Source organism: Rhea americana, unplaced genomic scaffold (assembly GCF_003343005.1).
Source record: "Rhea americana isolate MKP2758 unplaced genomic scaffold, rheAme1 scaffold_275, whole genome shotgun sequence".
Taxonomy (NCBI): Eukaryota; Metazoa; Chordata; class Aves; order Rheiformes; family Rheidae; genus Rhea; species Rhea americana.
The window spans coordinates 687,511-703,889 of NW_028186396.1; the positions used below are offsets into that span (position 1 = coordinate 687,511).

Sequence of the window (16,379 nt, forward strand, 5' to 3'; positions counted from 1 at the left end):
TTTTTTGTGTGTGTGTGTGTGTGGAACAGGATTATTCTCTTTAAGGGTATTAATTCTTCCACTCAGCTCTGATTTCTGTGCCTTACACTTTGGCAGCACAAAGTAACCAGCTGTCCAGAATTTTGATCAATCCCCTCCAATCTTTTCTTTTTCTACAGAGAGAGTTCAACACACATTTTCATGGAAATCTGTGTCTTTCTTTTGCATTACCTGTGACTTTACCATAAYTCAGCTTGATACTTTTAAACTTCATCATAACCCTGTGCCAGTAACCTGAGCTCTCTAGCTACAGATACTAATGTTATGTAATTAACTACGTCACTAAAGTCTGTAAGAGAAATGGAATAGGTTCCTRATTTTTAAAGTAAAAATCTACTGGTAGGTTGGATTTCACTCAGAGAACAATCATTGTATTGTCACAGCTGCTGTTTTAAATAGCTGAGCATTTGTAACTAYGTGGTTGTCCATTTTAACTATGCCAAGAATAAATTATTAAAAAGAAAAGCACTGTAGTTTAACAATTTTTAAAATGCTTGCTACTAATATATAATAATATAGAAAAACTGAATAAAAATTTACTGTTGAAACCTACAAAGCAACTCTTCAAACATGCTGTTGAATGTATAAACTGCAAATTTTAAGCCAAATTTCAAGTTACTTTCTGTTCTTTTTCCACTACTTTGGGCCTTCAYTGAATAAACCGCTATTAATAAAAAACGGACATCACTATTAATAGGCATTGGTAGATGTATGTGCACCCAGTCTGTAGATATAAGCTTTTATTTAGCCAGCTCGGTAGAGTTTTTAGGAGCTAACTTACTTTCCCTGACTGCAGTAAAGGCCATGCTGCATCCCACACTTCCTTGGCAGGTGAGAATGAGACCTTCCTCTGTTTCAGTTCCATCTGGAAAACAGTATTAACTACCCTTACCACCCTCACAGGTCACAGTGTGTTATTTAATCACATATTTGCATAACACTTTCAAAATTCAATAAAAATTTAGAACTGACTACTTAAAAATTAGATAAGATAATCGTATATATGTGTTATACTAATCTMATTCATAAATGTATGTAATTGCCTTTGTAAACTTGAAGGCTTCTCACTGCTAAACATGAAGTATGAGTTTTTGTGCAGACACAAGCTTCGCCAGGGAATATGTGAATAGAATTAAAATCTCAAACACAAACACACAGAGATAGTGAGCATGAACTACTAGTCTCTTAGAAACTATATGTAAACACTGAAATTAGCCATTCATGATTCCTTTTATTTATTCAAGGCACTGCTGACAGTTGGTAACACCCACAGCTTTCTTGCAATGACACAAATGAGAAGGCAGGCTCAGGATTATGAAAAAAGTATTATGCGACTAGGCTGCATACAAGCTTACCAAAGTGTCCAAATAAAAGGAGATTCTGGAAAGTAAGACTAAGAAAGAAGATTACCCAAATAAGATTCTTCTCCTTTYTACAACACATTGCTACAGAGAAGCAGTAGATTTTCTGCATGTTGAGACAGTCAACCAGAAAGAATAAAAAAAGAAAACAAAATGAACTTCTGCCTCTTTGGGAAGCAGAAAGCAGTAACTCCACAGTAACATTCAGAGCTTTATATTCAAAAAAGGTCAGATTTGAATGAAAAAGCAGTAATATATTCTCCCATTATGGCTATTGCTTTGACAGGACAGATACATATTTTAGAAATACAAACAAGACTGTTACATAGCTTCTTTTTTATATGATGGAYATTCACTTAAGAACAAAAGGACAGCCCAGTAACCTCAGCTCACAAACAGTAACCACTGATAAATAAGTATATAGGTTTTTAAATATTAACTATATTGAAGCTATTAAATAAACTTGCAAATAATCAAGGTCTTCTTGCTAACTTATAAATGCTAATACTGTTCAAGATTATTAATCCAATTTATACGTGTATTTATGGATCAGATTATAAAGTATTTAAGTCTCAAAGATTGAACAGAGTCAGCCAGAGAGGTATAAAAAAATGTGTCTCTGCCTTTTTATGCCAATGTCTTTCTCTAGGTGCCAACATACCTTTTAAAATCTTGTTCTTGCTGCATTGCACAACTTCAGTAATGCAAAGCAGCCAGAAATCCAGGTTAATTAGCCTAATGTCCTGTCTAATCAGTCTCAATCAGGGTATGATTATCCATGTTTTATTACTGTAACTCACATCTATTAATAAAGCTTTGTGCCCAGACGACCTCCAGCTAGCACAACGGCTTTATCATATTTGCTTTTTCACTGATTTCGGATTGAACATTGGATGGTCTTAKCTCCATCTCTCTCATCTGTTCACCAGCCTGACTCTTGGCTTCTTTAAGCATTACCTCCCCTCCATGAGCTGAGAYTCTGTGACCATGCAGTTCACCAAGGAAAAAATGCCAGCGAAGCTCAGAAACACAGCTCAACCGTAAGTACAAAATGCCGCTATCATCAAATCACAACACAGGATCCATTCCTGAGCACTTCTCTCCTTTTTTGGAAAAGAGTGCAGGCTTTGTAACTTCCATTAAAAGGTATTTCTTGTACTGTTCCTCTCTGTACATAAGATACCTTAGCTTCACCCATGCGTGAATCGRGTAACAGCATCCATACTAGAGAACAAGACTCAAGTGCATAGCCAGTCTGACTAATAACAGAGAATGGTTGGACTCATAACACGAGTGGATTAGCAACTCATAACTCTTGTGTAAGAGGTGCCGGTTCTCTCCTGAAAAACTACACTAACAGGAAATGTGGCAGTATCTGCAGCTGACTTCTAAGCAAGCACCAATTTGCASTCTCAGTTCTGACTCAGTATCTGAAAGGACTGCAGCATTTTAAGTCGTAAAAGCCTAACCACATGCCCGCAAATGAGACAATAAAATAGAAACTCCAGACAAAATAAGCAGAATGATAGGCCTTTACATAAGATCAATTGTAATAATACTTAATGGTAATATATTTGGGAGAATAAGAGCATAGTCTAAAAACTGGGTTTACCACAAATAACCATATTTTTTTTTATCAATAGCCAAGTCTGAAGACTATATTCTCCAACCTAAGTGAGTATTTTTTTCATCTGTCAGGCAATATAAGCAAGTAAATCTCTTACTTTGTTTTGGTATACTGGTTTGGCCTTATACATTCTTGAATACAGTGATCTCGTACATAAGGCATTCCCCCCACCCAAGACTGGAAAGATAGCAGCAATATACTTCACCTACTACTACTGTTATAGTTGATTCCCTTCACCTTATGGAAAGAAGATTTTTCCTTTGTTTTAATAAGCTTAAGATAAAGCCCTTACAGAACAGCTGCTGCATTCACAAAGTCTGGACCTGAGCAGCTTCTTCACAATACTATGCAAATACAAAGAACAGAAAGCTCACACTGAGATACAGTCCTTGACATTGTAGTAGTTGAAAAAGCTATGCTTCTGCAGGTATGYCAATCATAAGCTCCAAAAAAGTCAATGGAGGTATGATAACCTACACAGTTATGCCAAACTATACCAGTTGGCTTTATGGGTAATGTGCACAAAGTATAGGAATTATGTTTCACATTTGTACAGGCCTTTGCCATCTCTGGAAGGAGATGATGAATTTGCCTTGGGAATTACACTGCCACAGATGAAAAGAAAATCAGTCAGTCATCTAGGCAAGCTAAATTCTCATTCTGCAGCAACAGGTATGCAGATACAAGATGTTATTAAATGCTTCCAGACATACATATATATCAGGGTGAACACAATGACTGTCTAACTTGAAACTCCATATGTTTTGCAGGTGTCACAAGCCTAACAGTGTTAGGAAGAGCTTACGTAGATTCTCCATACACACTTAAACCAACRTGCATGAATGAAGGCACAATTCTCTTAGAAGCACTAAAGACTATGTAACAAATATTGAAGTGTAATTACATAAAATCCTGTGAAATCACAGCAAAAGAAGTTACATACATTACATATTAATAAGCTAGTATTTGTGTTCTGTATAATGAAACTCCAAACAATATTTCATGATGCTGTAAGTTAACAACTAGGGCTCTTCTTCAGTAGTGAGAGCATTATGGATACATAAAACAGACAGAGATTCACTGCAGAGGAGATTGCAATGTGGGGTCTGATCTCTGGGCAGATTGTGCAGTTCCTGGCCTGGAGCTCAAAAAGAACCAACCTCACAGGACACTGACTTGGAGTTATCTTTTCTTCCATGTTTACCTGGAAGTTACTTATCTTGAAATATTATGGTGCTTTTCTACTAGTTCTACAGTTCTGTTACAAAATATAAAATAAAATAAAATAAAAATYACACCCCRCAGATAATAGGGTAGAGGTAGCTTTTATAATTACCATATGTTAGCCCCAGTTCCTTCACACACATTATGAAAAATAAATTACATGTGGACAGGCCCCAAATTAAAGTCTACTAATAAATGAGAAAAATAACACGTATACCCCCAAACAAATTACACCTATGTAATTAGTTAAATAATCATTAATAACTTCCTGTAATATATTTCAAATAGTTCTTTTTAGTTCATTGTGGATAAACAAATGCCAAAGAGCTAATACTTTCCGGTTTGCTTTTCTATTTTTTTTTAATGAACTACTGGATTCTTAATAGGTTTTGACACTTCCCTCATAAGGCTCCTTCTCATCTTAGATGAACTCATGATCTCATCTTAGCCTGTTTTCTTGCATACGATAATAGACAATTCACTTGGATACATACAATTGCCATCTAAAACTGAGGGTGAGTTTAAAATTAGAATTCTGTGATATGACTCACAAGGAGAGGATTTGTGACAGAAGTAAGACATTTTTAAGCAAATGTAGTCTGAAGTACAAAATAAAAAATGTAGTTGGAAAATAATCCTTGGAATAAACTGCTAATAATTCTTAGGGGTTTTTTTTGTATTTATGTGTTTTATCTACTTTCAAGTATATGATAATACATTGAAGTATATTATCATCACGGATAGTTAATGGTAGTGAGGCTTCTGATTTCCACAGAAGTATAAAACAAGATTGCGGGAAAAGAGAAGAACCTTCCCACTTAAATATTTTTCCTTTACACTACACAAGCCTTTATATCAGTGTAGAAACTTGAACACTTCCTCTACAAAACTATTTTAATGCTTTATTAATTAGTAACTAAGAGTAAGAGACACATCCTGTAACTTTCAGTTCCTCTAGTATTAAAAAAAAGAAACTACAGAGCTGGCATTCCAAAAGGAAAGGTTATTTATGATGATCACAATTTGTCATATTCAAATTTAACAATACATTAAAATGTACAAAATAGGAAAATACTGTAAGACAGCTGTGAGAAGATTAAGCTTAATTTTCAAGTCTGCAATATACTATAAAAAGTAAATGATTAGATGTTACAAAACAGAACAATGAAAAGTCATAACCTGCAGGAAAAAACATACCATAATGTTTGAAGATATTCTGCCTCCCGATATCCCCAACCCAACACTATTACTAAAATCAACTGTCTGTCTAGCACCTTATCAAAACAGAGGTATCAAAAATACCCACCACTGTGGAATTTTCCTTCTCAAAATCTCTATCTTTACTAAACCTTCAAAGTTGACACATACTTTTCTATATTTTTAGAGATCTTGAAATATCAGCCCTTTCACTCTAGTAATATGGCAGATGTTATTTTAAGATAAAATCTGATGTTTCTTAACTTTATGCCAAAATATGCAGATATATCTTTTAATTCAAAACAGGTTATGAACCTCAGATAGGATTTATTACAACCAACTTTAACATCTGAAGTGAAGACACCTGCATCTGAACTTGTCACTCCAGGCCAGGTGGAATGGAGTCAGTAAGGATGGGCTCATATAAACCACAATTCTTCTGATGTTTTTTGATATCTACTCTAAAATAAGACAGATTGTGCTTAAGAAACACAATTTTTGTCCATTATCTATAGAGAGAGACAAGGAAGATTTTGCTCTTGCACCTTGCCTTTTACATTTTATCTAGTGAATAGTAGTAGTAGTAGTATGGTCTCAGTGTACCATATGAGAACATAAGAATTCCATTTTTTGAACTATAGTCCTTCAGAATCAAACCCCCAAAAAATCTCAGTGTAAGAACTTAAAATATCATTTTCCTAGCCTAGATATATATTTTATTCCTGATGAAAACTGAAAAATTATGTTCACTTTTCTTAAACAGCAACTTAAATTTATACCACCTGGGTGATCTCTAGTGCTTTGTATTCTGCATAACCATTATCCAAGTGTAGATGAGCATAATTAGTCTGCTCATCTTAAGAACTGTGCTATCACCATTAGAAGTACTGGCAAGGAAGAAAAGTAGAAATATGTTGATTTTCACTATGTAATTAGTTCTAGGAGAAAAAGCAGAAGAATGGGACAAATGAGATAGCAATATCGGTTTAAAAGGAATAAGAAATTTAAGTCTCTAACTTGGAATCTGCAAACAAAGCAAAAAACTCTAAATTAAAATCCAAAAAATGTTGCACTAGAAGAAATGATCCATTGCACAGATGGCCCCAGGAATGAACTCTCATTGAGGAGAATACAGAACAAAAGCCAAATTGTCATTGTACTACTTCTTATTCCTCTATATGACAAAATATTCCCTAATACAGCATTATATTAAGAATTCAGTACATACTTTAGTCATTTGTGCTGCTACTTAACTTTGTTACCCTTTCCCTTATACTTCTGCAGCATCTAAAGGTAGCTCAGAACTAATCTGTGCCAGCAACACATCAGATTATCTCTGCGTATCTCCTCCAATTCTTCCGGGTCAGAAAAGACCTGAAGTGGATTCTCACAGGGTTACTTTCCATATGTATAAACCAGAATTAAATACTTCTGGCAATGTGATTTCATAAACTAGCCTTAGCAACATTCCTCATCCACCACTAACTAATATTTAACCTGAATCTCCCTGGCTGCGGCCTAACTCCTTCACATGTAGGTGCTTTAGTAAATGAAAATACTAGATCTCTTTTCTTATCCCTTTTTTACCCTTTCATGRTTTTCCACCAGCTATGAAGCTGTCCTAACTTTCCCACACACATCTTACTGCTCAATATTTTGCTCTGAAATAATATATTAACTTTAATTCTCCCACACTACCAAAAAAAAAAAAAAAAAGTTATTGAAATCTTGCTTTAATTCCTGCTAAGCAACATGTGCACTGCTATACTATTCAGATTCAAGTCATAATTTAGATTTCCTTGGGCCTTCACATCCTGGGCTTCTATAACTCTATTTTCCCTAACCTACTGCCAACAGGTAACAAATTGCTCACTTGAGAGGGAGAGTAATTTATCTTGGCATCCTCTGGATTTCAAGAATCCTCTAAACCTCAAAAAAAAGCAAGAATCGAACAGACATCTCAGAGAGCAAAGGTTTGCACAGAAAAGGCAGCAGAAGGACTACATGGAACCAGTACATATCAACAAACTTGAGAGACAGTCACCTTAACTGGAGCCCTATTTGTGATGAGGAGGCAAAACTCAACTATAGAAGGTGCACAGCACTCTACTCCTGACGGAGCACATCTTTTAAGTCTCACTTAGATTTACAAATGTGAGGTGGTGATTTGATTCACAACAGACACAATGTTAAGTGGCACTGACAGGGGAGATCGTGATACTTTCAGTTTAGCTGTCACTGGAACTCATCTGACCTCTGCCAAACCAATTTTCAGGTGGTGCAGATCTAAGGTAAGAGAAAAAACAGTGCTGGTGGACATGAAGTTAGGAACATGCACCCAGTGAAGCAAGGTAGCTTCCAGCAGCAGGTATCTCTTAAATCAGCTGAATGTTAAACTGCAACTGATAGCACAGTTGACAGAGAGAGAAAACAATCAAAGGGAAAAGCTGGTGAGAGTACAAATTAACAAAGTGCCTATCAGTTAAATATATATATATATGTTTGATTAATGGCTACTGATAGCACAGTATGGATAAGAAAGAATTCTAGAATTCTAGGATATAAAAGGAAGGGGAAAAAAGAGCCAAGAATAATAATAATAAAGAAGGAAAGAAGGAAGGAAGGACAATCCAGAAGAAAACTAACCTACAGCATTCTGTGAATAACATTAATATAAAGAAGGCATAAAATTAAAGCTAATACAGAGGTGTATACATCTTCAAATAAACCAGTTACTGCACTTTGAACTAGTTCATCCGGTGTGTATTGAAATTTTCAAGAGTGTTGTGAAGACTACTACAAAGACTAGAACTCTCTCCTTTCCCTCATGAGTCCTTGTGAATGACCATGTTACTGTCTTTCCCACTCAAATTTCTCCATGCTATGAAGTTCCTCTACAGGACGTTTACAAAGGCCTAAGATTCTCCCAAGTTAAAATCAGCTGAAAACCTGTATAAGAAAAATGGTACAACTCAAATTACTTTATCAGAACCACACAGAAGTTTGAGAAGATATRTTTTAAGTTTTTGTATCATTTGTATGAGGTGTTTTTAGACTGTAAAGTGCTTCTGTTGTAACAGAATATTGCTTTACTCTACTTTGCTCTACTCTGCTTTGCTCTACTTTGTACATCATAGAACTGATTTTACTGAACAGTGTTAAAATGGATAACAGCTTTGAAATACCAGTGATGTTAATGTAACTTAACTGAACTGGCATATGTATTAGGATTGTAGCACAGCAGAAGTATTGCCATCCACTTTAGCTAAGGACAAAAATGTCTGCTTACTTGAATGGACCATCCAATAACAAACACAATACAACTCAGAAAAATCTCTGTCTGGCAGAGACTACTAAATGTAAAATTGAAGAAACAAATGGAGGGAGGGAAAGTGGGAGGAAAAAAAAACCTGYAGTAATAGCATGATACAATGACTGTTTGATATCACTTTACAAGCCAGTAAGAGCAAGTCAGCATATGGGACTGACAAGGTCAAGAAGCATGGGACATTGCCATTTTTTWAAAAAGAACAGCATGTCTGCTTCCTAAAAATTTTTCCAAGCATGACTGCACAGTTTGTCTGAAACAGTGCAGTACTTACGGAAAAGACTGAATTTCATGACACCAGAGATTAAATACACAAGGTTCTTACTAGCTTGCATTTAAGCATCACTTTTTGTGATTTTTACAGCTATTAAAATTGCTATCAAAATCTTCAGTGTATGGTTAGCTATAGTGCTGCTTAAACSTGCACTTCCTACAAGCTAAATATAGCTGCCTTTGTGCCAATCAGTGTTTACTGCCCTGAGTAAACCCAGAGGCAGTCTGAAGAATGGGATTCAGCCCGGTGGTGGACACCAGCTCTGTTCAGGTTCTGCGAGTGCTTTTATGATATGAACGAGTAAACCAGTGAGCATAAGCTGCATTAGAAAAGCTTGAATTTTGCTAGCAAGCAACACATTTTACCAAGAAAAGAACATTTAAGTGTATTCCATATGACTTCAAARTGGGATTCTTCACAAATTTAGAAATCAAAAAATCAAGTCTCTCCCCTACATTCTCTCAGCTCTCTCTATGGTCAGTGAAGAGAAATAGGTACCTTAAGAAGATGAATTATAACCTTCTTTAGCACCTGTGTTAGGTTATATTACTTCCTGAAGCAGCTGCATCGCCTGTTACATCCCTGAAGACCTGACTTGCCTGACCCAGCTGCAACAGAGCAGGGCAGCACCCATATGAACATGTGCTGAGGGAAGGATATGCAGTAAGCAGAAGCTACTGGAAAGATGCTAGCCATATGTAGGGAAGGGTATGCATCTAGCAAAAGAGTGAGATGGAGGGAAACTATGGCTTCCACAGATTTATATTGACATTCCCAATTATTAAATAAACAAACAAACTCCCAGTTTAAAGTGCAAAGGCCATTTTTCCGTCAATCCTTGCCTATTACGTATACTACTCCCAGAATAAAAATGGAATTCTCTTTCAAAAGATGCCCTCATTAATTAAAATTCAAAAATCTACACCCCTTTTGGGCACAGTGACAGAGAGGATAAAATTTCCTCTGGAGATGCCTATCTCTTTCCCTTGACTGAGCCAAAATGAATAACCCTATATCTAACTTTTTATTAGGATGACAGGGATGAAAGCATAAATCTTATCCTCAGTGTCCATCTCTCTCCTACCTCTAGCCTACCTTAGACTAAAGGAGTAGATCTTACATYCATCTGCCCAGAGAGAGCGATATTGCGGCAGGACCTTGTGTGGCCACCACAATAGATGGTGCACAACCTGCATAAACACTCGCAGCCCAGCACTCTGCCCATCTTATTGACTGTCTGTCCCAAGTGAATTTCTGAGGCAGTGATATGTGATGTTATTCAAAAATTCCATAGCATTTACATTTTCTGCTGCACATGATGTAAACACCAAGGGGAAGAAGCTGGAAATAGAAAGAAAAAAAATCCCTTTGCTGATCTCTGATGGTTTATAGGAAAGCTGGTATGACTCCATCCACTTACATAATCTACATTAGAAATTTCAAAATTGGAGTTAAGAGTTCCAGTGAGTAGTAGGATTTTTCTGGTCTTCACTGTACCCTCCCACCACAAGCACTTAGTGGACACTTGTCAGAACATGCTTTACCTCTCTTCTTCAACCCCAATGAATTCCCAGCACTGCCATCTTGCAACACTCTCCAGCTGTGTCACACAAGGGAAACTATCCTGTCTTAGCTTAAGGCCAGGTAAAAGTGCAGGTGATGTAGAGAAGAACTGTTATTCTGCATTGACTGAGAATCCCCAAGCCAAGTCAACTCCTGTTACACAGTGAATTTTACTGTCACCTTGAGCAGTGTGACTGGCTCCTACTGCATAAACACATGCAAACATGTCAATATATATCTCTACATTCCTATGTCCATACCTGCCTGTATTTCAGTTCATTGCAATTTCTGAAAGGTAGAATAACCTTAATTCACAAGGGCTAAGGTAGTCGCAATGCAGATTGTCTGCTCATCCATAATGCAGAACTTCAGCCTAAAAAAAGACTCAGGCTTCAAGTGCTATAAATCTTGGCAAAGGTGAAGTATTTATTGAAGTAGTGCTTCTGCAGCAGAAGCTAGATCYTAACAATACCAAGCCAAACTGATTTCATCTGATAGGCAAAAAATTCAGCTACAGCTATGGCTGCAAACTAACAAGCAGTGCCAAGAGTGCCAAATTTGCTTTTCATTTCATACATTTTAGTCTCCTAAATCGCCTTCACTTAACAGTTCACCTTTTGGGGGACATCAAGCAAAAATAATTTAGAAGAACATACAGAACTCCGAACTATGCAGCAGACTTCAACAGAGTAAAGTATATGAAAATGAAAAACAATTTTGTAAACAAACAAACAAAAAAAAAGGTACAAGTTAACAGAACAGCCATTTTGTCAGTAACAGCATTACAGATGTTTAGGAGGTTAGGATATAATGATCCGATTACTGATATTCTACATGCTCTGTAAATACCTCCTGAAGCATCTCTTCACTCATTGCTTTAAGCTTTTAGTCTGAATGACCTTCCCAGAACAATGCTGGGCTCCTTGATCCTTTCATTTGCAGTACACCTTAAAAAGCACCTCAGTGATTGCTCCCATACATTTCTTCATATTCCACAGATAGGCTCAAATTCCATAACTATTTCATTTCATGCTTCAAATCTCTCCTTTTGGGGGAAATACTTACATAAGCAGGATTTATTTTAGGCAGATAGCATACTGTGATCCATAGAGTATACTGAGACCCCTGTCTGTTATCTGACCAATATTGCCTCATTTTTCCCTAGCACTCTCTTACTTGTTTGTGTATACCTAGAGTTTATTATCCTAATTTAAATCACAACTTCTCTAGCAAAAGAATATTTCTTTGTTCTATATTTGTTTTATATTTCTATGCAGTTTGAACGGCTGTCCAAGACTGTGGCCTATCAATTACCAGGCACAAAAATAGCAAGGAAAAGATAACTGTAAAAAAGTCAGAAGAACATCAAGCAGAAGCATTTTGGAGTTGGAAAAATTATGCAGCTGGCCTAAAGAGGAAAGARTCTCCATTTTTATTTATGCACAGTTTTATCAGTTGTGGGTACATTGAAATTGTGCACACTAGTTGCATCTGCTGGCTATGAAGCTGAATTTGGGTATCTCATCATAACTGAAAGGAAATGGAAGGAAAAAACAAGAAAGGATAAAGGTTCAAAGTTTAGAAGATGCAGAAGGGGCTAGCATTGGTTCCATGCATATAAGCTTCTGTTAAAGTCAACAGAAAGTTGGCGTGTAAAGAAAGTACAAGCTTAGGGCTTCACAATTAAACTTTAAAGTTAACAGGAATTAAACCCTTAGCAGCACTGACAATAATTTCCTTTCAGGCAACAGCATCATTCTGAAAAAAACATACATGCAAGTTTTTAGCTACAACTTCCGAGTTTATAACTTCCAACTATTTAATAAAATAACTTTATTTAGTCATGCTTTATTATAATAGGTTAATACAKGTTTGACCTCCATGCGATGAATACTGCAAAGACATCCTGTGATACAATGTTTAAAAAGTCATCAACTTGAACACTAATTATTAACTCACTGACTAAAAAATTCTTAAAAGCTTAACAGTATAAAGAGATCCAGTTCTTTTTTGGATACATCAACTATTACTATACTAACAAATACTAGTTTATCAGTACAGTAGATCTATCTGTAGCCTGGGAAGAGGATAGGTAAAACTTGTTCTTCTCTATTAGAAAGACTGATGCACAGTCACACTAAATGGGGGAAATAGAACCAAAGTCTAAAAATCAACTTAGTGTCCTATCCTCTGGATCCACGTTCATAATAACAGCCTCTTTTTAAATGCCATTATTAATGTTATATCAAAGGAACCATACAATAAGAGCTCTTTGAATATCCTGTAAACATTTTCCAGTAAGTTTTGAACAATTTTTAAACTTTGGAGATATTTTTCTGTCTTTGTAATAGAGTAAAAAATAAGAACCTCCCTTTATGAACGGATGACAGAGTGCATCAAGCAGTCAGTCACTTACCTTGAAGTCGTTGCATGACATTGGCAATATCTCTAGATCTTGCCACTAGCCGGGATGAGGCCATGATCTCCTTAGAGCATGTGCCCTTCCACAGACATAAGTTTCCCTCCAAGCTGCTGGACTGGGTGAGATGAAGATCTTGGAGTACTTCCTTTCAGCATTCAACCCTCCACTTTAGCACAGCGTGCCTGGGTGAGTCACGGCCACCCTCAGTCCAGCGGAAGCTCTCACAGGGACTATGAAACAGCACTGTCCTCCTAAGCAACCTCAGCAGCCTGAAAAAGAAAGTACCATGGCTTAGAGGAAACTTGCACCCGTTCTGTAGTCTGAGTCTGAGTCTTGATGGCTGTTTTAGCACTAAGGAGTAGTATGCTTTGCACATACTATACACTCAAGCCAGAGACACAATTAATGCTGAAAGCTTGCTTGGCAATCAGTGGGAAAGAAATTGCAAAAAACAAATCATTAAAAACAACTGGCAATGCACCAAGCCATCAGTAGTTTCATGACAGTGTTTGTGGATGTTGTTTTTAGAAATAATAATACTGTTAAACATATTAATGTAAACGTAATATTGTAATGCTTATTAATGAAAATAATTATTATGCTTGAAGAAAGAAAAGTCTCTGGTAAAATACCAAAGTAGTAAAACTCTCATTATATTTCATCATGCTAAAAATGAGCAGGTAAATTATTGATCAGGATAATCCCTAATTCCACTGGACTACGTACTTGAATCTGAAATTCACATGCTGTAGTATGATATAAAGCTGTACTTATATTCGCTTTTATAATGCATATCAGTGTTGTATTTTGGATCTTTATTATTTAGATCTCTGAAATACAGCTGGTACATGAGCTTAAGATTGCTACAAATATATAAAACCTACATGATAATAAATTTAGTCAAAAAAAAAGACCCACATCAAATTAGATTCTGCAGATAACATTATCAAATAATGTCTTATCTTCCAAGAAACAACTATATTCTGCATAGGTATGCACCTGGTTCCCCATTAAGAAATACGGAAGGTAAGGACTCCAGCAATTGTACTCATATTACATGCACTGCATCCATCACCAAATTTACAAAGTATGCAGTCGGTGACCATCATGCGTAAGACTGGGGTTACTGGCTRTGCGCGCTTTCCTCTTTTGCAGGCCCCAAGGTCTGCCAGAGGACAAAGTCCTCCCACGTAAGGCAGACAAGCCTGAGGCTGCACTGCTTTAGGCCCATTAAACCATCTCAGAGGAACGGTTTCAACGTGTAAGCRCTCTCAGAGGAAATCACATTTTAACATTGCCCCTTCTAACCCTTCACGCTCTCCCTGGCTTAAGGAACTCCCCACTTTCCCTCTTACTGTCATATCTACAGTTTTAGCCTATCTCTACCCTGTACCTCAGAGATGCGAGTGCTGCTCAAGTCAGCCAACCCAAGCTAACTTCAAACAAGTTAATCCAAGTCCTGAAGAAAGCACTCTTTTGACGGATCAAGATTCGGAAGGGGCTGTGAAATCCACCTGCACAAGTGGACAGACAGTGCATGCCTGCCGTGGCCAGACTGGCACCGATACTCACGCTAGCTAATTTTATCACTGGTTGTGCAAACGTCTACACTTGAGCTGTGCAAAACGCCCTGCVCTCTTATACCCTGTTCTTTCCCATACGCCTTCCGGCTCCTTCCCTCGGGAGCCTCCCCCCTGCCCTCCCCTCCCATCCTYGAGCTTTTTTGGGGGACTGGCAGAGCCGGTCACGCTTGGGCGCAGTGGTCACGATGTCCCTGCCCTTACGGTGAGACACCTGGGCGCCTCGGTGGCCTCTCCCTCAGCACAGCTCAGTAGGCGCCCGGACTGCAGCCTCCCATGAGATGCAGCACCCACTGGGGGCTGCTGCTGCAAATCACTTGCCCGCGAGCCAGTTTTGAGGAGCTGGGGAAGACGTTGATCCAACTTCAAGTTAAAAGTGTCTGGGAAACTGTAATGGAGACATATGCTCCATCTACTCACACGGCTGGCTGAGTCACTGCACAGTAATAAAGGGAAGGCTAGGAATTAATAATTCATCTAGCTGATATGAAATTATAYACTGCATAATAAGAATCTGTCATTCTAAATACAGTTCCTCATTCAAAAGCTACTTTGCAAATGGTGGGAACTAACTAATTTAAAGAAGCGATGTTACAACAGAAGGGAAAGAAAGTTTCTCCTGTGCAAACTGCACAGTCACCTGAACAGGCAGAAAAGCACAGCTCAGGACCCAGGAGACATCAGCACAGTGGATTAAATAATGGTTCACATACCTTTGCCACCTGCCTTCAGCCAACAGCTAAAGCACAAAGGCACAAGAAAACCTACATGCACCAGATCTGTAAACATTAACATTTCAAATACATACAAAATTCTCATAGCAGTTACAGAAAAACATTTTTAATACAAGTAGTGTATTCAAAGGGATATATTTTCATAGTGCAGAGGTTTTAAGAGAAATATATATCTTAAATCTCATAAATCTTAGCCTAAAATAAATCTGAAGGACTATGTGAGCTATTCTCTGCTTTGGTATTCASCAAGTGATTATTCCTTAGTTTTAACTATTAATTTTTTGGTCTAAACATACAGGGAATGAGTAAACAAGAGTAAAAGGGAAAAGTATTGCTTGTAAATGAGATAAATTTTTATTTCCTTTACTTTTTATCTGCATATAATGGGTAAAGTTCTGCTAATTCCATTTTCTTGTATCAATATCCTGGTTGTGTGATTTTAAATCAAAGGAGGAAACAACCTTCTCATATAAAAAGCACTATGCCTAGAAATCTGCTGTAGTTAGCTGCAGTTCTACACTCGCTGGATTGTTTTTTTTTTTTTTTTCCTCTCTTCAAATGCCAGAAAAGTAGGCTGTCTCCTCTAATTAAAAAACTCACTATATCTATAATCTGTTAACTTTTCCAGGTCCCCAGTGTAATTTTCATTTTTTCATTATGCTTGGGAATGCTCTGAATTATCTGTGATTAGCAAACAACATATTTCTCTTTTATTGGTAAGCCTGAAATTCTATTGGCAAGACTAGGTCCTATTTTATTTTTAGTTCTTAAAGTTTATAAAACATGATAAAGGAATACCACAGGGTGGTTCCAAAAAAAAAAAAAAAAAAGAGAGAGAGAGAGAGAGAGAGATCTGGATATCTGCTAGGAGCATTCAAGATTTGGACCAATGGCTGAAAATAAACATGAATAAACATGACTATGCAAATAAAAAGATTTCTTCCTATACTTGAAGTCAACACAAATGTCCCGACAACAGACTGCTACCATATATAGCAGTCTGGTGCCTGGTGAAGATGCTTAATGATGT

General features: G+C 37.1%; 1 protein-coding gene across 1 annotated transcript in view; it reads right to left on the reverse strand.

Moving 5' to 3' along the window:
* The window catches only part of SYNE1 (spectrin repeat containing nuclear envelope protein 1), a 313,359-nt gene extending 300,223 nt beyond the window's left edge, over positions 1 to 13,136 (reverse strand). The window contains exon 1 of the mRNA XM_085308428.1: positions 13,030 to 13,136. Coding sequence (XP_085164554.1) covers positions 13,030 to 13,093 — 64 coding nt within the window. The 5' untranslated portion in view covers positions 13,094 to 13,136. The remainder of the gene's footprint in view (positions 1 to 13,029) is intronic.
* Positions 13,137 to 16,379: the final 3,243 nt, after the last annotated feature.